At 44.8% G+C, this 25,742-nt stretch overlaps 1 protein-coding gene across 1 annotated transcript in view; it reads right to left on the reverse strand.

The window, feature by feature from the left end:
• The window catches only part of SACM1L (SAC1 like phosphatidylinositide phosphatase), a 458,875-nt gene that overhangs the window by 24,450 nt on the left and 408,683 nt on the right, over window positions 1-25,742 (reverse strand). The window contains exon 15 of the mRNA XM_069730398.1: window positions 12,346-12,415. Coding sequence (XP_069586499.1) covers window positions 12,346-12,415 — 70 coding nt within the window. The remainder of the gene's footprint in view (window positions 1-12,345; window positions 12,416-25,742) is intronic.

Raw genomic sequence — 25,742 nt, forward strand, 5'->3', positions numbered from 1 at the left:
TGTGAACATGATCATACAGACTTGTTCACTGTGCAAGTAGCCCATGTGTTCCTGTTTCCATAATTGTTCTCTTGTGTCTACAAGACTGGGGAGTTCCACCACTCCTCTTGGGCTATCTGCACAAATGCTGTTCTACCCTGTATGCACACATGGATTTTTCCTCTCTGAACCCTGTTCACACAGGTTATATACAGATGATCAGGTTTTTAAATACATCAGATAGGGATTGCATACATTAGTTAGGACTGCTCTGATAAGGGTATACCGTGAAGATTGGTAGAGCAGCTTAGTATACATTTTTTGCAAAAAACGTATCAACCAAATACCCTGTTTTTTACATCTTTTACTAGCACTTGCGGATTACTGCAACATTTTTTCAAACTGAGTGTTTTTGGTTTTACTACTCTCTTTTGTGTCTTCAGGTTTCTTGGTGGTGTGTGAACATGATCATACAGACTTGTTCACTGTGCAAGTAGCCCATGTGTTCCTGTTTCCATAATTGTTCTCTTGTGTCTACAAGACTGGGGAGTTCCACCACTCCTCTTGGGCTATCTGCACAAATGCTGTTCTACCCTGTATGCACACATGGATTTTTCCTCTCTGAACCCTGTTCACACAGGTTATATACAGATGATCAGGTTTTTAAATACATCAGATAGGGATTGCATACATTAGTTAGGACTGCTCTGATAAGGGTATACCGTGAAGATTGGTAGAGCAGCTTAGTATACATTTTTTGCAAAAAACGTATCAACCAAATACCCTGTTTTTTACATCTTTTACTAGCACTTGCGGATTACTGCAACATTTTTTCAAACTGAGTGTTTTTGGTTTTACTACTCTCTTTTGTGTCTTCAGGTTTCTTGGTGGTGTGTGAACATGATCATACAGACTTGTTCACTGTGCAAGTAGCCCATGTGTTCCTGTTTCCATAATTGTTCTCTTGTGTCTACAAGACTGGGGAGTTCCACCACTCCTCTTGGGCTATCTGCACAAATGCTGTTCTACCCTGTATGCACACATGGATTTTTCCTCTCTGAACCCTGTTCACACAGGTTATATACAGATGATCAGGTTTTTAACCCCTTCACCCCGAAGCCTGTTTTCACCTAAGTGACAGAGCCAATTTTAACAATTCTGACCACTGTCCCTTTATGAGGTTATAACTCTGAAACGCTTCAATGGATCCTGGCGATTCTGACATTGTTTTCTCGTGACATATTGTACTTCATGATAGTGGTAAAATTTATTTGATATTACCTTTGTTTATTTGTGAAAAAAATGGAAATTTGGCAAAAATTTTGAAAATTTTGCAATTTTTAAACTTTGAATTTTTATACCCTTGCATTAGAGACTCATATCGCACAAATTAGTTAATAAATAACATTTCCCACATGTCTACTTTACATCAGCAACATTTTGGAACCAATTTTTTTTTCGTTAGGGAGTTATAAGGGTTAAAAGTTAAACAGCGATTTCTCATTTTTTCATCAACTTTTATAAAACCATTTTTTGTAGGGACCACATCATATTTGAAGTCACTTTGAGAGGCTTATAGGATTTAAAATACCCAAAAGTGACACCATTCTAAAAACTACACCCCCCGAGGTACTCAAAACCACATTCAAGAAGTTTATTAACCCTTCAGGTGCTTCACAGGAATTAACGGAATGTGGAAGGAAAAAAATAACATTTAACTTTTTTTTCCACATAATGATCTTTTAGCAACATTTTTTTTATTTTCACAAGGGTAAAAGAAGAAAATGGACCACGAAAGTTGTTGTGCAATTCCTTCTGAATACACTGATACCCCATATGTGGGAGAAAACCACTGTCTGGGTGCACGGCAGGGCTCGGAAGGGAAGGAGCGCCTTTTGACTATTTCAAACCAAAATTGGCTGGAATTGAGATCGGACACCATGTCCCGTTTGGAGAGCCCCTGATGTACCTAAACAGTGGAAAACCGCCACAAGTGACCCCATTTTGGAAACTAGACCCTTCAAGGAACTTATCTAGCTATGTGGTGAGCACATTGAACCCCCAGGTGCTTCACAAAAGTTTAGAACGTGGAGGCGTAAAAATAAAAATTCACATTTTTCCCCCAAAAATGATCTTTTAACAACAATTTTTTTATCTTCACAAGTGTAAAAGGAGAAAATGGACCACTAAAGTTGTTGACCAATTTATCCTGAATACACTGATACCCCATATGTGGGGGAAAACCACTGCTTGGGCACACGGCAGGGCTCGGAAGGGAAGGAGCGCCATTTGACTTTTACAAACCAAAATTGGCTGGAATTGAGATCGGACACCATGTCCCGTTTGGAGAGCCCCTGATGTGCCTAAACAGTGGAAAACCACCACAAGTGACCCCATTTTGGAAACTAGACCCTTCAAGGAACTTATCTAGCTATGTGGTGAGCACATTGAACCCCCAGGTGCTTCACAAAAGTTTAGAACGTAGAGGCGTAAAATTAAAAATTCACATTTTTTCCCCAAAAATGATCTTTTAACAACAATTTTTTTATCTTCACAAGTGTAAAAGGAGAAAATGGACCACTAAAGTTGTTGACCAATTTATCCTGAATACACTGACACCCCATATGTGGGGGAAAACCACTGCTTGGGCACACGGCAGGGCTCGGAAGGGAAGGAGCGCCATTTGACTTTTACAAACCAAAATTGGCTGGAATTGAGATCGGACACCATGTCCCGTTTGGAGAGCCCCTGATGTGCCTAAACAGTGGAAAACCGCCACAAGTGACCCCATTTTGGAAACTAGACCCTTCAAGGAACTTATCTAGCTATGTGGGGAGCACATTGAACCCCCAGGTGCTTCACAAAAGTTTAGAACGTAGAGGCGTAAAAATAAAAATTCACATTTTTTTCCCAAAAATGATCTTTTAACAACAATTTTTTTATCTTCACAAGTGTAAAAGGAGAAAATGGACCACTAAAGTTGTTGACCAATTTATCCTGAATACACTGACACCCCATATGTGGGGGAAAACCACTGCTTGGGCACACGGCAGGGCTCGGAAGGGAAGGAGCGCCATTTGACTTTTACAAACCAAAATTGGCTGGAATTGAGATCGGACACCATGTCCCGTTTGGAGAGCCCCTGATGTGCCTAAACAGTGGAAAACCGCCACAAGTGACCCCATTTTGGAAACTAGACCCTTCAAGGAACTTATCTAGCTATGTGGGGAGCACATTGAACCCCCAGGTGCTTCACAAAAGTTTAGAACGTAGAGGCGTAAAAATAAAAATTCACATTTTTTTCCCAAAAATGATCTTTTAACAACAATTTTTTTATCTTCACAAGTGTAAAAGGAGAAAATGGACCACTAAAGTTGTTGACCAATTTATCCTGAATACACTGATACCCCATATGTGGGGAAAAACCACTGTTTGTGCGCATGGCAGAGCTCGGAAGGGAAGGAGCACCATTTGGAATGCAGACTTAGATGGATTGGTCTGCAGGCGTCACGTTGCATTTGCAGAGCCCCTGATGTGCCTAAACAGTGGAAAACCGCCACAAGTGACCCCATTTTGAAAACTGGACCTCCCAAGGAATTTATTTAGATATGTGGTGAGCACCGTAAACCTCCAAGTGCCTCACTCCACAAGTGACCCCATTTTGAAAACTGGACCTCCCAAGGAATTTATTTAGATATGTGGTGAGCACCGTAAACCTCCAAGTGCCTCACTCCACAAGTGACACCATTTTGAAAACTGGACCTCCCAAGGAATTTATTTAGATATGTGGTGAGCACCGTAAACCTCCAAGTGCCTCACTCCACAAGTGACCCTATTTTTAAAACTGGACCTCCCAAGGAATTTATTTAGATATGTGGTGAGCACCGTAAACCTCCAAGTGCCTCACTCCACAAGTGACCCTATTTTTAAAACTGGACCTCCCAAGGAATTTATTTAGATATGTGGTGAGCACCGTAAACCTCCAAGTGCCTCACTCCACAAGTGACCCTATTTTTAAAACTGGACCTCCCAAGGAATTTATTTAGATATGTGGTGAGCACCGTAAACCTCCAAGTGCCTCACTCCACAAGTGACCCTATTTTTAAAACTGGACCTCCCAAGGAATTTATTTAGATATGTGGTGAGCACCGTAAACCTCCAAGTGCCTCACTCCACAAGTGACCCTATTTTTAAAACTGGACCTCCCAAGGAATTTATTTAGATATGTGGTGAGCACCGTAAACCTGCAAGTGCCTCACTCCACAAGTGACCCCATGTTGGAAACTACACAGTGTGTTGTGTCAACAGGGTATAAACTAATTTTTATTAATTTGTGGACGTGTGGTATGCTTTGAAGCAATCCTTAATGCAAAGGCCAGGTTTCTCAGGGCAGGTTTCACAATGGTAAATTGTGTCCTTTCGGATTCCCCTCTTGGAACATACTCTGCACCGTTTTTGTGATCGTCCTGTCCTCGCTGTTTGGGGAACCTGTCCTGGGAAATGTTGACCTTGGACAATACGGGCACTATCAGATTCAGAAGTACTGGGACCCTCACCTCCCTGAGTGCCAAACATTAGGGCCTTGATGACTACCTCCTGAAACTGAAGGAAGGTCCCCGTATTGCCTGCAGATCGGGACAGCACAAAAGCATTGTACAGTGCCATCTGTACAATGTGCACGGCCAATTTTTTGTACCATACGTAAGCTTTTCGCATGGCACTGTATGGTTGGAGAACCTGATCTGAGAGATCCACACCACCCATGTACCGATTGTAATCCAGGATACAATCTGGCTTTGGGACTTGTGTTGTGGTCCCACGAACAGTGACAAGGGTGCTGTTGTCACGGTGTATGGTGGTCAGGATAAGGACATCCCTTTTGTCCTTATACTTGACCACCAGCATGTTGTCGCTGCATTTGGCTCTGCTTTCCCCTTTTCTTAGCGTTTGCCCAATTAGCGGCTTAGGGAGGCCTCGCTGATTTTTTCGCACGGTGCCACATGCAGCTGTACCTCTGGCAGAGAGGGCCTTGAAGAGTGGGATGCTGGTGTAAAAGTTGTCAATGTAGAGGTGATAACCCTTATCCAGCAGTGGGTGCAGCAATTCCCACACAATTTTCCCACTCACCCCCAGGATGGGGGGGCATTCAGGGGGGTTAATCTGGGTGTCCTTACCCTCGTAGACCCTAAATCTGTGGGTGTACCCTGAGGTACTCTCGCACAGTTTGTACAACTTTATTCCGTACCTGGACCTCTTACTGGGCAGGTACTGTCGGAATTTTAGCCTCCCTTTGAAATGAACGAGAGATTCATCAATAGCGATGTCCCTCTGGGGTGTGTACGCCTCAGCAAATTTTCTGCTGAAGTGTTCAACCACTGGACGAATTTTATATAGACGATCAAAGTTTGGATCGTCTCGGGGAGGACACTGCGCATTATCACTGAAATGCAAAAATTTTTGGATCGCTTCAAATCGTGTCCTTTTCATGGCCATGCGGAATACCGGTGTACTGTAGAGAATGTCAGTACTCCAGTATTGCCGAAGCTTTGGCTTTTTGATTAGGCCCATATGCAGCACAATTCCCCAAAATGTCATCATCTCTGCTGCATTTACGGGGGTCCATCTGGCATAAAATGACGTGGGATTTTGGGTGAAAAATTGTTGGGCATACAGGTTCGTCTGGGCCACCATAATATTTATTATTTCATCACTGAAAAAGAATTTGAAGAAATCAATTTCAGTGAGGCCAGTCGTGTCAAACTGGATTCCTGAGCTGCTGCTGAAATCCGGAATGACGGGCTGAAAATTTTCCGGGGGTGCAATCCATACGGGATCGATTGCTGCAGGAGTTGCCTGGGTCCTACGGCGCCTTATTAGGGGTCTTTCCTCACCAGATGAGGAGGAGGATGAGGAGGAGGAGGAGGAGGAATAGAGGAACGTGGGATCTTCCTCACTGGCTGAATCTGTGTCGGACGCAAGGATGGCGTAAGCCTCCTCTGGTGAATAGCGCCTTGTTGACGAATGGGCCATTTTTTTTTCCCAAACGCACTAAAAATTAGACGACGCAACTAATTATTCTTTTTACAAAAGAAAAGCGAACGCCACTAACAGTGTGACGTACGCTCCCCTAATGCACTAGAGATTATCCGGCGATAGCAGATTTTTTTTATGCACAAGACGCTACCTCCCTACCTATAAAACTCAGTACGATTTTTTTTTTCTAAAAGATGATCGGTCGTCACTAACGCTGTGACGCCGGCTACACTAACACGCTACCACTAAACTACTCTGTACAATTTTTTTTTTTCTCTAAAAAAAAAAAAAAGACCGGTCGTCACGAACGCTGTGACACCAGCTAATCTACGTCTAAGACTACACTGTACTAACTACTATTATATTTTTGTAAAAGAAAAAAAAAAAAAATCGGACGTCGCTTAGACTGCGAAGTCCGTTACACTAACTAGCTAAAAAATAAAAGTCCTGTGGCGCAGTCTCTGATCAGCAGCGATACTGATCAGAGCGCTGCGGACACAGGAAGAGCACGAATGCTCTGCGCGGGACGCCGCGCACAGGAAAAAAAGCGCAAAAAAGTGCGCAAAAATTGAATTGGAGGGGGGTACTTGAACAGGGATGGAGGGACGTCACCAAACACTGACGCCGGCTACGCTACCTTGTTACGTCTAAAACTACACTGTACTAACTACAATTTTTTTTCTAAAAAAAAAAAAACGGACGTCGCTTAGACTGCAATGTCCGCTACACTAACTAACTAAAAAAAAAAAAGTCCTGTGGCGCAGTCTCTGATCAGCAGCGATACTGATCAGAGCGCTGCGGACACAGGAAGAGCACGAATGCTCTTCGCGGGACGCCGCGCACAGGAAAAAAAGCGCAAAAAAGTGCGCAAAAATTTCAATTGGAGGGTGGGGGAGGGAGGGGGTACTGGAACAGGGATGGGGGGATGGGAAAGGGGTGGGGGAGGTGCTGCTGCTGCTGTGATCACAGGAGTCACACAGCAGGCAGATGGCAGCAGAGAGCACACAGCACTGGAGCACAAGCTGGAGCACAAGCTGGAAGCAGGAGATCGCAGGGACGATCGCACTGGCCACCAATGGATTATTTGACTAAGGTGACAGAGGGGCTTAGACCACCGCTCTGCACGCCAAATCTGAGAGAATGATGGCGTGCAGGGCGGTGATCGGTATTTTAAATTAACCCCTTTGGCGCTGATTGGCTAGAAGCTATTGTTCAGCCAATCAGCGCCATAGGGGTTAATCAGGTGAGGTGACGTGGTGATCACCCCACCTACTGTGACGGCTGTGATTGGTGCGACGTCACACAGCATCAATCACAGCCTGTCACATGCTTTTTTTTTTTTTTTTTTTTAAACTTTATTGTCAAATCGCTGTGATTGGCTGGTCAGAATTGACCAGCCAATCACAGCGATCGCTGATGCGGGGGGGCGGTGCAGGCACTCGGGGCTGCGTGCACGGATGGTCTGCTGTCAGGGACAGCAGACACCGGAACCCGATCACCGCGCGGTGCCGCGCGGTGACCGGAAAATGGCGGCGCCGTACTAGTACTGCGGCTGGCAGTAATGCAGTGCCGGCAGCGCAGTACTAGTACGGCGCATGGCGCGAAGGGGTTAAATACATCAGATAGGGATTGCATACATTAGTTAGGACTGCTCTGATAAGGGTATACCGTGAAGATTGGTAGAGCAGCTTAGTATACATTTTTTGCAAAAAACGTATCAACCAAATACCCTGTTTTTTACATCTTTTACTAGCACTTGCGGATTACTGCAACATTTTTTCAAACTGAGTGTTTTTGGTTTTACTACTCTCTTTTGTGTCTTCAGGTTTCTTGGTGGTGTGTGAACATGATCATACAGACTTGTTCACTGTGCAAGTAGCCCATGTGTTCCTGTTTCCATAATTGTTCTCTTGTGTCTACAAGACTGGGGAGTTCCACCACTCCTCTTGGGCTATCTGCACAAATGCTGTTCTACCCTGTATGCACACATGGATTTTTCCTCTCTGAACCCTGTTCACACAGGTTATATACAGATGATCAGGTTTTTAAATACATCAGATAGGGATTGCATACATTAGTTAGGACTGCTCTGATAAGGGTATACCGTGAAGATTGGTAGAGCAGCTTAGTATACATTTTTTGCAAAAAACGTATCAACCAAATACCCTGTTTTTTTACATCTTTTACTAGCACTTGCGGATTACTGCAACATTTTTTCAAACTGAGTGTTTTTGGTTTTACTACTCTCTTTTGTGTCTTCAGGTTTCTTGGTGGTGTGTGAACATGATCATACAGACTTGTTAACTGTGCAAGTAGCCCATGTGTTCCTGTTTCCATAATTGTTCTCTTGTGTCTACAAGACTGGGGAGTTCCACCACTCCTCTTGGGCTATCTGCACAAATGCTGTTCTACCCTGTATGCACACATGGATTTTTCCTCTCTGAACCCTGTTCACACAGGTTATATACAGATGATCAGGTTTTTAAATACATCAGATAGGGATTGCATACATTAGTTAGGACTGCTCTGATAAGGGTATACCGTGAAGATTGGTAGAGCAGCTTAGTATACATTTTTTGCAAAAAACGTATCAACCAAATACCCTGTTTTTTACATCTTTTACTAGCACTTGCGGATTACTGCAACATTTTTTCAAACTGAGTGTTTTTGGTTTTACTACTCTCTTTTGTGTCTTCAGGTTTCTTGGTGGTGTGTGAACATGATCATACAGACTTGTTCACTGTGCAAGTAGCCCATGTGTTCAGGTTTCCTGAGGAACCCCTTTTGGTCACCTTATAGGGGAGGTAGGTGTTTCAGACATCTTGAGAGAAAAGTTCCCACATTCAATTGTCTTTTACTGTGCCTCATCCACATATGAATCTTGATCATGAATTGATTAGGCCTTATGCAATACTCATATGACTATTAGTCACCAAAATTGAGCATCTCCCCATATGCTTTGAGGTATAGACGCACTTTCTCCATGCACTGCTTCGCACCGGGGTCTGAAACGTGGTGGTCAGTCGCAGTGGAGATTGGAGGGGGGATGACCCACTGGTCCCGACTCCAATCATGTGTGGCTCCGCCCGCCCATGTCACTCCCTTGGGCAGAGCATCATAGTGCATTGTGTGTAGACTTTCCACTTGCCAGGTGACACCCCCTACCACATCAATATCAGGTGGGTGTTTGCCACGCCTTCAGACCGCGGACTGATCCTTTTGATTCTGTATTCTACATTTAACTATTCCCATTGTGGGAGGAGCAAGATCTACCCATCGCTTGATATATGTATTGAATCTTCCCTCATTACACCTATGGGGAGGCAGCATAGCCTTAAATGACTTACTATTGATTCATTTATATTCAGAGCGGCTTACAGATGACCTCCCTGCTGGCAACACAGCGGGTCTGCGCCGCGCTATCATGGAGGGTAGCCACACAGTAGCTTTTATTTCATCAATCTAAATGACACTATTTAATGAGCCCAGCCTCCCGAGGAAGCTCAGAGAATAAACCATGTGCAGAGGTGCCACAGATTCAGTGACAACATGACTTGAACTGGACTTTATTTGTACCTTATCCCTTATGCAGGCCGGTTTTATACAAACTGGTGCCATGAGCAAAATTCAAAGAGGGGCCCCCAAACCTGAAATATTCTACCAATAACACTTTTAAGCCCCCTTCACATTTCCATATAAAACACATGTGTTACACTGGTTTCAGTGTCACAGTGTTTTCAATCAGTGTGTCGTCCGTGTGCCATGTTTTCCGGGATGGATATTGGAAATTAAATTACAAAGCTTCTCATACTTGCACTGTTAAATATGTACAGCACACGGACAGCACACAGACGGCAAGTTTACACAGACCCATAGGGTACCGTCACACTCAGCAACTTTGCAAAGAGACCGACAACAATCCGTGACGTTGCAGCGTCCTGGATAGCGATCTCGTTGTGTTTGAAACGAGCAAGCAAGCAAGCGATCTGGATCCCGCTGTGCCATCGCTGGTCGGAGCTAGAAGTCCAGAACTTTATTTCATCGCCAGGTCGGCGTGTATCGTCATGTTTGACATCAAAAGCAACGACGCCAGCAACAAGCATAGGGACCCTAGATGTGTGTCGGATCAGTACACTCCGGCTGTTTGACATGGAGCTAACAACCAGCGAGAACGAGAAGTGAGTCGCCGTTACGTCACTGGATCGCTCCTGCATCGTTCTGGAGTTGCTGTGTTTGACGTCTCTACAGCGACCTAAACAGCGACGCTCCAGCGATCTAGTTTAGGTCGGCTCACTGTCTATATCGCTGCAGCGTCGCTGAGTGTGACGGTACCTATACACTTGTATTGGCTCTTGTCATCTGTGCTGTTGGGAAAACACAGACATGAGTGCAGCATTATAGGTTAAAAAGAGTTCCCGTGGCATCCGTGAAAAACATGATGGTTGTGTGAAAGGGGCCATACAGTCAAATAATAGAAAACATTAGCAGAATTGCTGTCTTTTGGTACATCCTACCTCACAAACGGCAGAATAAAAAGGGATTAAAAAAAAAAGTTCTACATGTCCCCCAAACTATTCTGCTAAATCCCCTCTAACTTCAGTGTCGATGGTTCGGGGTCGGTTATTATTCACTTTGCAACTATAATATAAGGTGCAGCCACAAAATGACTACAGCCCAGTGGTAAGACTGGCAGAGAGCCCCGGAGCATTGGTGCTGGAGCTGAGGGAGATTTATCATTTCATGCTAATTATTTTGAAATTCTCAGAAGCAGTGTCTGTTCACACGCTCTGTGTATTGGAACAATATTGCAACGTTGTCTGCCTGTGAGATGGAAGCTACAGCTGAGAGGAAACTGCAGATGTGTCAGTTATAACCACACACAGCTCTGCAGTGAGATCAGGAGAGTAGCCACCACACATCACACTGAGCTCTGGTGGAAGAGGTTTTTTTTAAGGCTATGGGGAGGATGCTGCCTGGAGATAACGGTCTCCAGAGCTTATTTTACATGAAGAGGGGAGTTACCAGTGTTACCTTTTTCTGCCCTTGGAAGAACAAATCTTATTAAAATGTGACTTGTGCCCTGTGTTCCAAACGTCTTGCATAATTTTTCCATTTGGATTCCAAAATACTGGTTTAAAAAAAAAATGCAGAAGATTTTTAGAGATCTGGTGAGGAATAAAACTGAAAAAACTAGTCGCCCAAAGACAAAGGTGGATTAGCCTCACCGCATAACTCAGTTCTAACATTTTAGAGGGTGGGCACTGGTATTTACAGTTAAGATACGCAATAGGAGCCCAGTAAACCATATCTGACCTCTCTATCCCTTCCATTGGGCTATTGGATTATGTAGCTATAGCAACTAGGGGCCCTGATGTCTTTAATGTACAAATCTCTGCTAACCAATATTTTGGGGACCCTATGGTCTTGGTTAAGTCTAGATGGGAGGATGTAGGACATATCTTTAGAAGAGTGGTAGGATATTTTGTAGCCTCCGAAAAACGTTGTAATTAACGTGGCTCAAAGAAAATCTCAATTATTTCTTATACATAAAGCATATAGAACTTTAAAGACTCTACATTAAGATGAACATTACAACAGATGACCACTGTCCAAGATGTAGAGACTTGGTTCATATGTTCTGGTCATGTTCCTGACTAAACAAATTGTGGGACAGAGTTGGCAGACTGATTAATGGTGTGTATAAAATCAAATTGGCTCTAAATATTAAATCTTCTGTACTAGGATATGTAGGGAATATTGGAGGCTCGCTTCCAGTACAGCTAGCTATAGGTAAAATACATTATCAAACCATGAACTCTATTGCTAAACATTGGCTGGCTAGTACTCCACCTATAATAAAGGAAGGAGTTCACTGCTTAAACAACATTATTTTAATGGAAAAAAGGGTCTATATATTAATAGGGGCGCTACTGCCAATATTGGTAAGCAGCGGGGGATTGGATTAGATACCCAACAGTGGTATGCAACGTACTAGCAGGTGAAGTGACATTTAATTGGTTTAATTCTTGGATAGTTTCTCCTCTCCAGCTTGGAAAATCATTAAATTAAGGTATTGCAATATTGGATTCAACCTTGAATAAGTATTTTTAGGTTACATATTCCAAATAAGGGTGAGGGGGTGTTGAGGTAGAAATGTGTTGTAGGCGTTAAAATGCGGTTTTTCATTTAGAACCAGAAAAAAAATCAAGATGTTCTTTACCCATGTTTTTCCTTTTCGTGAATCCAAATTGCTCTGGTGATTGTTACACGATTATGTGAATATTTCAATAGAAACATTTTTGATTAAAAAAAAAATAATAGCAAGAACATTACCGTTTTTATAAATCTTTTCAAACTGTACTTGCTCTTCAATTCTCTGCCCAATGTGGAGAACTCCAAGTCTCTAAAACATGAAAAAGTAGACTTTTATGTGAGATAAACGTGACAATGGCTAAAACAGGCTGTACTGGATATAGATATAATAAAAACAAGGTTTCTAGTAGATTACTTGTTTTTGTTAATTACCTACATGAATCAGGGTCTGGGTGTGTGGCTGCAGTAAGGTATTTTTTTCTTTGAAATGCTGCAGTGTTTTTAGAAAATATATATAGAGGGAGAGACCTCACTAGTTTGGCGAAGCCCCCCTGAACTTCTCCCTCCCTTAGTTGATTAACAGGTCTATGTACAAACTTGGGAGAGACTTGTCAATCTGTTGGAGCAGGGCAAAGATATGCTGGCTGGGGGCTACAGCAGACTAGGGAGGCCATAGCATTTCATAGAAAGACATGCCTTGGAACAACTGTGCAGCCAAGCTAGGCTTCATGCTGCCCATAATTTAGTGGCAGGTTCCCTTTAAACCTTTCACCCAAAGCCTCTCATCACTTTCCTGACCAAGCCAAATTTTTCAATTCCAGTTTCACTATGTGGTAACTGTGGAATGCTTCAACATATCCTTCTGATTACTGCTTTTTGGTGACATACAGTTCATCATATTAGTGGTAATGATAGGTCAATATGATTTGTGTTTATTTATGAAAACATTGAAAATTGCTAAATTTGTCAAATTTTCAAACTTTGAACTTTTATGCCCTTTAACTAAACTAAATTTCTTCTTCACATCAGTATTATTTTTGAAATGTTTGTTTTGTTAGGAACTTAGAAGGGTTAAAAGTTTAAGAATTTTTTCAATTTTCCAACACAATTTACAAAACCAATTCATTTTAGGGACCACATCACATTTGAAGTGACTCTGAGGATCCTTAATGGCAGAAAATATCAACAAGTGACAGCATTTTAAAAATTGCACTCCTCTAAATGTTCGAAACCAAGATCAAGAAGTTTAATTAGGTACTTCACCGGAATTAAAGGAAAAATGTTTTATGTTTTTTCCACAAGAATGGAATTAAGAGAAAATTGCCACCAAAATTTGTTCTGCAATTCCTCCTGAGTACACAGACACCCCATATGAAGGGGGAAACCACTGTTTCCCAACACAGCTCGGAAGGGAAGGAGCACTATTTGACACTTGGAGTGCAAAGTTGGTTGGAATAGATAGTGGATACCATGTTGCATTTGAAGAACCCCTGATGTGCCTAAACAATGGAAATGCCCACAAGTGATCCTTTTTGGAATTTACACCGCTCAAGGAATATATCTAGAGGCGTGGTGAGCAACTTGAACCCACAGGTGCGTCACATAATTTTATAACTTGAGCCATAAAAAGGAAAAAATTAAAATGTTCCCATTAAAAATGTTGCTATACCCATACATTTTTCATTTTTTGCAAGAGCAATAAGAGAAAATGGACCACCCAATTTCTCCTGTGTACACCGAAGCCCTATATGTAGGGGAAAACTACTGTTTGGGCACACAGTAGAGCTCCAAAAGAAAGGAGTGCCATTTTGGGAAGCTGACTATGCTCATATGGTTTGTGGGCACCATGATGCATTCGGAGTTCCCTCGTACTGCCAGAAGAGCAGACATCAACATACAAATAACCCCATTTTGGAAGTTACACTTCTCAAGGAATTTATCTAGGAGGGTCATGGGTATATTGAACCCACAGTTGAATACCATAATTTTATAACATTGGGACACGAAAATTAAAAATGTCTTTTTAGTGCTATTTTAGCCCCACACTTTTACTTTTCACAAAGATGAATATGACAAAGTGGACACAAAAACATTTTTAAAGCATATACTTTATGTACTTCTGTTTGGGCATGGGCAGTGCACCATTTGACTAGTAGGGAGCAGTTTGTGTGTGGGCACAATTTGCAGAGCCCCTAAGCTTCCAAAAGAGTAGAAATCCCCCTAAAAATAACTCCATTTTGCAAATTACACTCAGAGAAATCATCTAGGGATGTAATGACTTTTCGATCACACTTGTGTTTTTCAGGAGTTAGTGCGGAATGAATGTTGCAGACTGAAAATTACAAATATGCCATTTCAGTGCCCAATGCATAGTGTCCGGCTTGTGCTTCTGGAGACATGTGACATATAGATTGTTAAAAGGTCTGTCCAGGACCTAACAACTCACTAGTTTAATACTCTCACTATCATCTGATACTGCTCTGGCAGTGTCTCGAACTAAGCTAGATCCACACTGCGCTTGTGGACACTGTTGGGTGCATACGCACAGGAGGTATATGCATATCAATGTGCACTGTCAAGATGGATCCCGAAGTACCATAGGAACCCACTACACTGAGACGTATCTCACATGATATACAGCTCTGTGCAGTGCCCCCCTGCATAGAAAAGTACAATCTGCTGCGCTTTCCTATAGGGTGTGTTTCCACGTGTCGGATTACATCCGGATTAGATGCGGATTGAACGCTGCGTTGAGCCGCAGCGTTCAATCCGCGGTGTCCAGATGTTACAGCATAGTGGAGGGGATTTTATGAAATCCGGTCTCCACTATGTGTGCGAACACGCATCCGGCGGCCCTGCGTTTACGGACACGCAGCACATCTTTTTAGAACGCAGCACGTCTGTTTACCTTGCGGCAACACTCCGTCGCCGCAAGGTAAATAACAGGGTCCTATGTATAGGGTGTGGTGAATTACCGCACGTACCGAAGGGGGCGGTGCTTTGGGCGGAGCGGGTTTTCCGCTCCGTCCAAAGCGTCGTCATTCCGGACCGTGGAAACGCACTGTAAGACTCATGTCGGTGTGGTAGTTGGGGGCAGGTATATCTCGCCCAGGTATTTGTCCTATGTGAATTAGGCCACTCAGTATCTTCAGGATGCTAATGGGTTAACAAGTGCAGGAATAAAGGATGACCAGCTGGGGGTTTCCAGCGTCAGCCTGGGGCACACAGATTGCCTGTCTGTGTGAGACAAACGTGAGTGAGAGCTGTGCTCAAGAATTGTGTGATGGTAGCTGGGTGGGAGAAGCCCCCCCAGTTGTTGAGATAGCAACGAGTTGGTTTAGTTAGCGCCGGACAGGCTAGGATTTATTTTTATGTTTTGTTTTTCTATGTTGCTTTCACGTTAATAAATCTGACCTGAGGTCAGCCTGCTCAGAAAACCTGCTGTACGCCTCAGATTCAATGCACAAACCACGTGGCCTTTGACCCCAGCAAAGGCGATCCCGGAGTGTTGTGTCACATTGTGGTGGAGAACGCGGGCATACCGTGGCACAGGCGACAGCATGGAAGACGTGGTAAAAGCCTTAGTACAGTCCACTGCCGTACAGCAGCAGGCCACTGCCGCACAGCACGAAGCTAATCGCTTGATGGCCGCACAGCTGAAGGAGCTAATGGACATGACGATTGTAGACCGCCAACTTCTCCAACAGGTGGCGCAGCGCCTGGTGAGCATACCTGACGCTGACCCGGAAGCAGAGTCCAGAAGGATCCATGTGAGTCGATACTGGCAAAAGCTGACTGCAGAAGATGACGTTGAGGCATACCTGACAACGTTTGAGCGAATGGCATTGAGAGAGAAGTGGCCGAAGGCACGATGGGCCGATTTGCTTGTCCCGTTTCTCTCCGGCGAGGCTCAAAAAGCTTACCATGATTTGGACCCGGAGGTCGCTCAGGACTTTGAGAAGCTGAAAGCTGAGATCCTGGCCCGGCTGGGTGTGACGACGGCTGTTTGGGCACAGAGGGTACATCAGTGGACATACCAGCAAGATAAACCGGCGCGGTCTCAGATGTTCGACCTAACCTACTTGACAAAGAAATGGCTGCAACCCGAGGTACTGACAATACCCGAAATAATCCAGCGGGTTGTCCTGGATAAGTACCTGAGAGTACTACCACCAGCGCTGAAAAGGTGGGTAAGCCAAGGAAATCCCACGACAGCGGATCAACTTGTGGAGTTGGTCGAGCGTTATTCCGTGGCAGAAGGACTTCCCGACGACACCGCCAGCCCCCGGTCTGTGCCTCCTCCTCGTGGAACCGGTAAGACTGTTCCAGGGACCACGGGTGAAGGAAAATCGCTTAAAACTGTGGGGGAGGAACCCGGGACTGCTCGCACTCCGAGACCGAGAGTATTGGACGGTGGTCTCAGTAGGGGACCTGTTAGGTGTTTCCGCTGCCATGAGAAGGGCCATGTTTCTGCGAACTGTCCTGTTACCGCTGAACCCATGCAGTGCGACGTTATAGACTCTAAAAAACGCATGTCTTTGGTTACACGGCTAGTGAGTGTGAATGCGGGTCAAAATGATACAGCGAAACACCTGTGTGAATTATCTGTTGATGGGAAAAATGTTGTGGCATTACTAGACTCTGGAAGTGTGGTGACTCTGGTGAAAGCTAGTCTGGTGGCACTTCCATCTGGTCCGTCTGACAAGTTTTCTGTAACGTGTGTGCATGGTGACACCTGCTCGTACTTAACAGCGGTCATATGGATTTCCACTCCCTATGGGTCAGTGCAGCACAAAGTGGGACTCGTTCCCGCATTGTTACAGGATGTAATCCTGGGCAGGGATTTTCCCTATTTCTGGCAGTTGTGGGAGAATCAGTTGCTCCTTCACGGTAGCTGTACCCGTGAATCTTCTCCCATGCAATCTGGAGGTCCCGAGTCCCTAGAGGAGACCCCACAGGAAGATGTTGCTGGGGAGGTTAGTGAATCTAACCTTCAGTACCCCTTCTCCGTCATGGCGGGGAAAACGGAGGAAACTGAGGAACCTCAGCGAGAGGCGGAGGCAGACAGCCATCCGGCACCCTGCCTGCCAGATTTGGGGGTCCAGTTGGATGACTTCCACAGTGAGCAAATGAAAGATCCTACCCTGACTCCGGCTAGGAAAAATGTAAAAATGATAGATGGGGTACCCGTAGAACCTGACACTAAGCTAGCGTACCCGTATATGGTTCTTGAAAATGATTTGCTCTACCAGGTAGAAAAAAAAGGGGAAGACACAGTGCAACGGTTAGTGGTACCCAAACCTTATCGGCGGAAGGTACTGGACTTGGCCCACGGACATATAATGGGGGGACATCTGGGGGTACAGAAAACCACAGAAAGGATATCGCATTGTTTTGTGTAGCCTGGAATACATAATGATGTGCATAACTATTGTGAGTCCTGTCCAGAGTGCCAAATCGCGGCACCTAAACCTCGGTTCCGTAGTCCTTTGGTACCCCTTCCTATCATTGGAGTCCTTTTTGAGAGAATTGGAATGGATTTGGTTGGGCCCCTTCCCCGATCCGCATGTGGGCACCAACATATCCTCGTCATCGTGGACTATGCCACTCGTTACCCGGAAGCCATCCCTTTGCGTAACACAGCTACCAAGACGATCGCCAAGGAATTGGTACAAGTGTTTAGTCGGGTGGGAATTCCAAAACAGATACTCACCGACCAGGGGACTCCCTTTATGTCGAGGGTAATGAAGGAGCTCTGCAGACTCTTACAAATAGACCCGTTGCGTACGTCTGTCTATCACCCTCAAACAGATGGCCTGGTTGAGCGGTTCAACAAAACCTTAAAACAGATGCTCCGGAAAGGGATAGACAAAGATGCGAAGAACTGGGATTACTTGTTACCCTATTTGCTGTTTGCCATTAGGGAAGTTCCCCAGTCTTCCACAGGGTTTTCGCCTTTCGAACTGTTGTACGCCCGTCGTCCCCGGGGACTGTTGGACGTCGCAAAAGAAACCTGGGAAGGTCAAGTCACTCCCTTTAAAACAGTGATCGACCATGTAACACAAATGCAGGATCGTATTGCCGCTGTCATGCCCATTGTTAGGGACCATATGTTACAGGCCCAGGGAGCCCAGAGGCAAAGTTATGATAGAGGTGCTAAGGTCCGTACATTTGCATCCGGGGATAGGGTGTTGGTCCTAATCCCTACGGTGGATAGTAAATTTCTGGCGAAATGGCAGGGCCCATTTGAGGTCCTGGAAAGAGTTGGTGAAGTGAACTATAAAGTGTACCAGCCTGGTAAGAGAAAACCAGAACAGATTTATCATGTGAATCTGATAAAACCCTGGAAAGACCGCTCTGCCCTAACGGCGGATCTGCCCCGTCCGGTTTGTTCACCTACTGTACCGGAGGTGCAGGTTGCCGAGACTCTCTCGAAACGACAAAAATCTGAGGTTAAGCAGTTTTTGTTACAGAACCGACAGTTTTTCTCGGAAAAACCTGGCCGGACTAAGCTAGTGAAACATGAGATTGTCACAGAGCCTGGCGTCACCGTTCATGTGAAGCCCTACCGGATTCCGGAAGCACGCCGTGAAGCCGTCTCCCGGGAAGTGATGGCAATGTTGGACTTAGGATGTTATGATTAGGCAATTCAGTACCACAGTGAACATAGAGGTCAGAGCACATACAGTGATCTGACAATAATCCAAAAACATAGAACGAGCTCTGAGACGTGGGAACTCTGTTGACCGCAATCCCTAATCCTATCCAACAACACTAGAAGCAGCCGTGGATTGCGCCTAACGCTACCTATGCAACTTGGCACAGCCTGAGAAACTAGCTTGCCTGAAGATAGAAAATAAGCCTACCTTGCCTCAGAGAAATACCCCAAAGGAAAAGGCAGCCCCCCACATATAATGACTGTGAGTAAGATGAAAAGACAAACGTAGAGATGAAATAGATTTAGCAAAGTGAGGCCCGACTTTCTGAACAGAGCGAGGATAGGAAAGGTAACTTTGCAGTCAACACAAAACCCTAAAAACCACGCAAAGGGGGCAAAAAGACCCTCCGTACCGAACTAACGGCACGGAGGTACACCCTCTGCGTCCCAGAGCTTCCAGCAAACAAATAGATAAGCTGGACAGAAGAAAAGCAAACAAAATAGCAAAGGAAAACTTAGCTATGCAGAGCAGCAGGCCACAGGAACGATCCAGGAGGAAAACAAGTCCAATACTGGAACATTGACAGGAAGCCAGGATCAAAGCACTAGGTGGAGTTAAGTAGAGCAGCACCTAACGACCTCACCACATCACCTGAGGGAGGAAACTCAGAAGCCGCAGTACCACTTCCCTCCACCAACGGAAGCTTACAGAGAGAATCAGCCGAAGTACCACCCGTGACCACAGGAGGGAGCTCTGCCACAGAATTCACAACATTAGGAGTCGTTGAGGAGTCGCACAGCGCCTGGTCCAGTCCAATCGTGTTGATACCTAAACCGGATGGCTCCATACGGTTTTGTAATGACTTTAGGAAACTGAATGCGGTTTCTAAATTTGATGCGTACCCTATGCCCCGGGTCGATGAGTTGATCGACCGGCTTGGTAAAGCCCGATACATTACGACCCTGGATTTAACAAAGGGGTACTGGCAGATCCCTCTGGCCGAGGCGGCCAGAGAGAAGACGGCATTTGCTACACCGGAAGATCTGTTCCAGTATGTCTACATGCCGTTTGGACTTCACAGAGCTCCCGCAACGTTCCAGAGATTGATGGATCGAGTCTTGAGGCCCCACAGACAGTACGCTTCTGCCTACCTGGATGACATCGTAATTTACAGCATGGACTGGGAAACTCACCTCCGGAAGGTACAAGCGGTGATTGATGACCTGCGAGATGCAGGCTTAATGGCAAACCCCAAGAAATGCCACATCGGGCTTGAAGATACTTGGGCTACGTGATTGGCAGAGGAGTGGTTAAACCCCAGTTCGACAAAATACAGGCAGTTCAGGGCTGGCCACAACCAGTGAACAAAAAACAAGTACAAGCTTTCCTGGGGATTGCCGGCTATTATCGCCGGTTCATACCCAATTTTGCAGCCATGGCTACCCCCTTGACGGATCTTACCAAAGGGAAGGGTTCCGTCATGGAAAAATGGACCTCAGCTGCTGAAAAGGCCTTCCACAGCCTGAAACGGGCTTTGTGCTCTCAGCCCGTACTAGTGACTCCTGATTTCAGCAGCGAGTTTGTGGTACAAACTGATGCCTCTGATACTGGTGTCAGAGCTGTACTTTCCCAGGTGAGGGACGGAGTCGAACACCCGGTCCTCTACCTCAGTCGGAAACTGAATGTACATGAGCAGAGGTATGCGGTGGTTGAAAAAGAGTGCCTAGCCATTAAATGGGCTCTCGACTCCCTCAAGTATTACCTGGCCAGTAGGAAGTTTAGGCTGGTCACGGACCATGCCCCTCTCAAGTGGATGCACCTCCACAAGGACCGTAATAGTCGGGTAACCTGGTGGTTCCTTGCCCTGCAGGCTTACTCTTTTACGGTGGAGCACCGACCTGGGGTGCAGATGGGGAACGCCGATGCCCTGTCCCGAGTGCACTGTTTCAAGAGTGTTCTTGCTCGACCGGAGTGGTCTGAGCAAGGGGGGGGGGGATATGTAAGACTCATGTCGGTGTGGTAGTTGGGGGCAGGTATATCTCGCCCAGGTATTTGTCCTATGTGAATTAGGCCACTCAGTATCTTCAGGATGCTAATGGGTTAACAAGTGCAGGAATAAAGGATGACCAGCTGGGGGTTTCCAGCGTCAGCCTGGGGCACACAGATTGCCTGTCTGTGTGAGACAAACGTGAGTGAGAGCTGTGCTCAAGAATTGTGTGATGGTAGCTGGGTGGGAGAAGCCCCCTGGGTGGGAGAAGCCCCCCCAGTTGTTGAGATAGCAACGTGTTGGTTTAGTTAGCGCCGGACAGGCTAAGATTTATTTTTATGTTTTGTTTTTCTATGTTGCTTTCACGTTAATAAATCTGACCTGAGGTCAGCCTGCTCAGAAAACCTGCTGTACGCCTCAGATTCAATGCACAAACCACGTGGCCTTTGACCCCAGCAAAGGCGATCCCGGAGTGTTGTGTCACAGCACCCTTACAGTTATACAAGTGTATGCCAGCCAGTCAGAGCTTGAAAGATCACACTTTTAAACGGCATCTAGTGAACGGTCAGCCATGGTAACATTAGTATATGTCTGGAAAAGGTTCCAGATGTATACTGTAGGCTAGGTGCATGGACAGTCACCTAGCCTAAGTGATCTATGGGCTATATACAGTAACCCTGTATAATGCTTGGTGGCCACTGCCTGAATACTGCAGTATATTCACCTTAAATGGGAGATAAGGCTCAATACTCGTCTTCTAAGCAATGTGCAGGGCTGCTGTGCTATGCCATACATCGCTTAGGTGTGGCTGCTAATGGAGCAGTTTTCAGCTGAAATGTGCATGTACAGGTGTTGGACCACGACCGATCTATTGAAAAACTATCCTGCACATAGATAACCAATGATTAGACTTGGGGAACCCTTTAAGAGCATCCTTCCCTCTGCAGCAATGGAATACATATTGATGTAATGACTAGAGATGAGCGAATATTTTAATGTTCGGTTCGGCTCACGATCGCTCAATTTGCAATATTCGCTGATTTAATAGCCGTACATACACCGCAAAAAAGACCGAGTTTCAGACGCTGTGTGACAGCGTGGGAAACACCGGCGTAGCGCTTCTGATCGGCAGTGAAATCATCCCAACCAGTAAGAGAGCAGCGGTTTCCACACTGTCACAAGATGGCGTGAGCACTCAGCTGTGATCTTAAGTATAAAGTTTACCTCCGGTCACTGGTGTCAGCTGATGGGACTACAGCTCCCATTATCCGACACCTGCTGCCGCTAATAGATGATGTTCGTCCTCCGTAGTCGAAGATGACCATGACTTCAGGGTTAGAAGAAAATTAATAGTTATGGGTACGGAGGTGGCTGATGAGTCCAATCCGGTCCCTGAAGGTTCGCCCACATCCTTGACATAAGGAAGCATATGTAGTCAGTACACCAGATTCTACTTGTGCCTTGCAGATTGCACGATTTTCCTATTTTCAGCTGCACGTGCTTCTGAGGTGATCCTGCCCCGCCAACCTGGACGATCCAGGGCAAGCTCTTCCCATTCATTGGTGTTGACTTCCAGGTTTTAGAGAGACGCCTTAAAGCAGTCTTTATAGCGCTTCTTCTGCCCCCCAACTGCTCGCTTTCCTTGGCACAGTTCCCCGCAGCAGTTGTTTCGCTAGTCGGCTGTCAGGCATTCTGACCACTTGTCCAGCCCAATTGGCTTGGACTTTCAGCAGGAGAGTGTAAATACTGCAGAGCCAAGTTTGTTCCAGAATTGCCGTGTCCAGGACATTGTCTTGCCACCTGATGTGGAGGAGTCTGCGGAGGCAACTCATGTGAAAATGTTTAAGCTGTTTAGCATGCCGGCTGTAGTCTGTCCAGGTCTCTAGCATAGAGAAGTGTGGTGAGGACCACCGTGCAGTAGACCTTCAGCTTGGTGGTAAGGCTGAGTCCCCTTCGTTCCCATACGTTCTTACACAGTCTCTCGAAGGCAGCACTGGCTTTGGCAATTGTTATTAACCTCAGCGTCTATGGTTACGTCACGGGAAAGTATGCTGCCTACAGTAAGTAGGTGAAGTTATCGACTGCTTTTGAGGTTTTGTTCCTTCACCATAATACGTGGCTCCTTGTATATTTTCCCTGGAACAGGTTGGCACATGACTTCGGTTTTTCTAATGTTGATTTTGAGACCAAAATTGTCGGAGGCTTGAGAAATACAGTCCATTTCATGTTGCATCTGCTGTTCCGTGCTAGCGTTAAGTTATCAGCAAATGATTCACGGATAATAGTCTCATGCACTTTCGTAACCGCCTTCAGGCGTTTTGGGTTGAATAGCTTGCCATCAGTCCTGTACCTAACCTGGTACAGGACCTAAATCTTCACAGTTGTTAAAAGCATTAGTATTACAAAAAGAAACCAGCGCACTACCAATAGTACAAATAATATAAGGGGTGCGAAAGAGATGGTATAGAAGCACAACGAAAAAAGAAAGAAAAGCACCACTCTATAATTTATCGCACACCACTAATAAATCGTGAAAAAAGGAAAACTTTTATTGATGTCACCTAATATTCCAGAGGAGCCTGATGCCGTGTTTCTGTGAAGCAATCAATTCAGTAGTAAGGCTTGAATAAAAGTTGTTAAAAGCATCACTTAACATTGCAGAGAATAGCATACTGTACAGGGTTGGAGCAAGCATACAGCCTTGTTTTACGCCGTTTGTTACTGCGAAAGCCTCCGATTTGTCTCCATCGTACAGAACCTATGCCATCATGGAACTGCCGGACGATTAAGATAAACTTGCTCGGGCAGTCGAATTTTGCCATGATCTTACACACGCCGTCTCTACTGACTGTGTCAAAAGCCTTGGACAAATCAGCAAAAGTTACATAAAGCTCACTGTGTTGCTTCTGGCACTTTTCCTGAAGTTAAGGTGCTGCAAAGACCATATCTACTGTTTCACGTTTAGCATTGAAACAACGCTGGCTTTCAGGTAGTAGGATATTCATCAGCAGCTCCTGCGCTGTAAATAAATAATTAAAAAAAAAAAAAAAAACGGCGTGGGTTCCCCTGTATACTTGATAACTAGCCAGGCAAATCTCACAGCTGGGGGCTGCAACCCTCAGCTGTCAGCTTCAGCAAGGTTGGTTATCAAGAATAGAGGGATCCCCACGCCGTATTTTTATTTATTTAAATAATTTTTAAAAAAAAGCGTGGAGTCCCCACATTTTTGACAACTATCCTTGCTAAAGCAGACAGCTGGGGCTGGCATTCTCAGGCTGGTAAGGGGCCATGGATATTGCCCCCCAGCCTAAAAATAGCAGCCAGCAGCTGCCCAGAAAAGGTACATTTATTAGATGTGCCAATTATGGCGCTTTTCTCGGCTCTTCCCACTTGCACTGTAGCAGTGGCAAGTGGGGTTGATATCTTTGCATTGCCCGGTGACATCAAGCCCACGGATTACTAAAGGAGAGGCGTCGATAAGACATCTATCCATTACTAATCCTACAGTTACATGGTAAATAAAAAAAGTCAGAATAAAGTCCTTTATTAGAAATAAAACTAAACGCAGTTTTCCATTTTATTTAAAACTAACATACACAGTTATATTCACCTAACGCCTAATTCCATTGAAGCCCTCGTTCTCCTGCAATAAAACTAAAATAAAAAAAACAACAATATCCCCCAGACATGGATTACTGTGTGGAACAGAACGCCCGACAGGTACAAGATAGTTTTTTAATTTTAGTTTTATTACAGCAGAACAAGGGTTTCGGTGAATAGGCATTAGGTGAGCATGGCAGTATTTGTTATTTTTAAATATAAAAGGAAAATGGTGTTTTATTTCTAATAAATGACTTTATTCTGGCTGTGTGTTTATTTACCATACAACTATAGGATTAGTAATGGATAGGATTCTTATAAACGCCTTTCCATTACTAAGTCGTGGACTTGAGGTCACCTGACAACACAAAGGTGACATCAAGAGCAAAAATATGAACCCCACTTGCAACCGCTACAGGGCAAGTGGGAAGAGACGGGCCAAGCACCAGAATTAGCTAATAGATGCACCTTTTCTGGACGGCTGTGGATTGCTATTCTTAGGCTGGGGGGCCCTTATCCATGGCCCCTTACCAGCCTGAGAATATCAGTCCCCAGCTGTCTGCATTAGCAAGGCTGGCTGTCAACAATGGGGGGACCTCATGCAGTTTATTTATTTAAGTAATCAAAAAACACGGCATAGGGGCCCTTTATTCTTGCTAACCAGCCTTGCTGAAGCTGACAGCTGAGGGTTGCAGCCCCCAGCGGTGAGTTCTGACTGGCTGGTTATCAAAAATACAGGGGAAACCATGCAGGTATTTTTTTTATATTATTTATTTACAGCACAGAAACGGCTGATGCAGGCCGGCATCATACTACCATAGAATATGGGAGAGTGTTATGCGAGTAAACATTGTATAGCACTCAGGCCAGTGATCATCTAAGAGGCAGATCACATCAGCGCTTATTTTGTCAACCGTATTAGGCGTGCATGTAAAATCGCAGCATGCTGTGATTGTCACCGAGACTCACCAATGCAAACCTATAGATGTGAAAACAAAAATGCTCAGCACACAGACCATACAAGAGCTATTTGATTTTTACACACAGATGTCCTTTGAAAAGCCGGCAATTCATGTGTCGTGTAAAGTAAAATCACACTGACAAGTTAAAATAGAATAGATATACACACATACAGGTCCTTCTCAAAAAATTAGCATATAGTGTTAAATTTCATTATTTACCATAATGTAATGATTACAATTAAACTTTCATATATTATAGATTCATTATCCACCAACTGAAATTTGTCAGGTCTTTTATTGTTTTAATACTGATGATTTTGGCATACAACTCCTGATAACCCAAAAAACCTGTCTCAATAAATTAGCATATTTCACCCATCCAATCAAATAAAAGTGTTTTTTAATAACAAACAAAAAAACCAACAAATA

Source organism: Ranitomeya imitator, chromosome 6 (assembly GCF_032444005.1).
Source record: "Ranitomeya imitator isolate aRanImi1 chromosome 6, aRanImi1.pri, whole genome shotgun sequence".
NCBI lineage: Eukaryota > Metazoa > Chordata > Amphibia > Anura > Dendrobatidae > Ranitomeya > Ranitomeya imitator.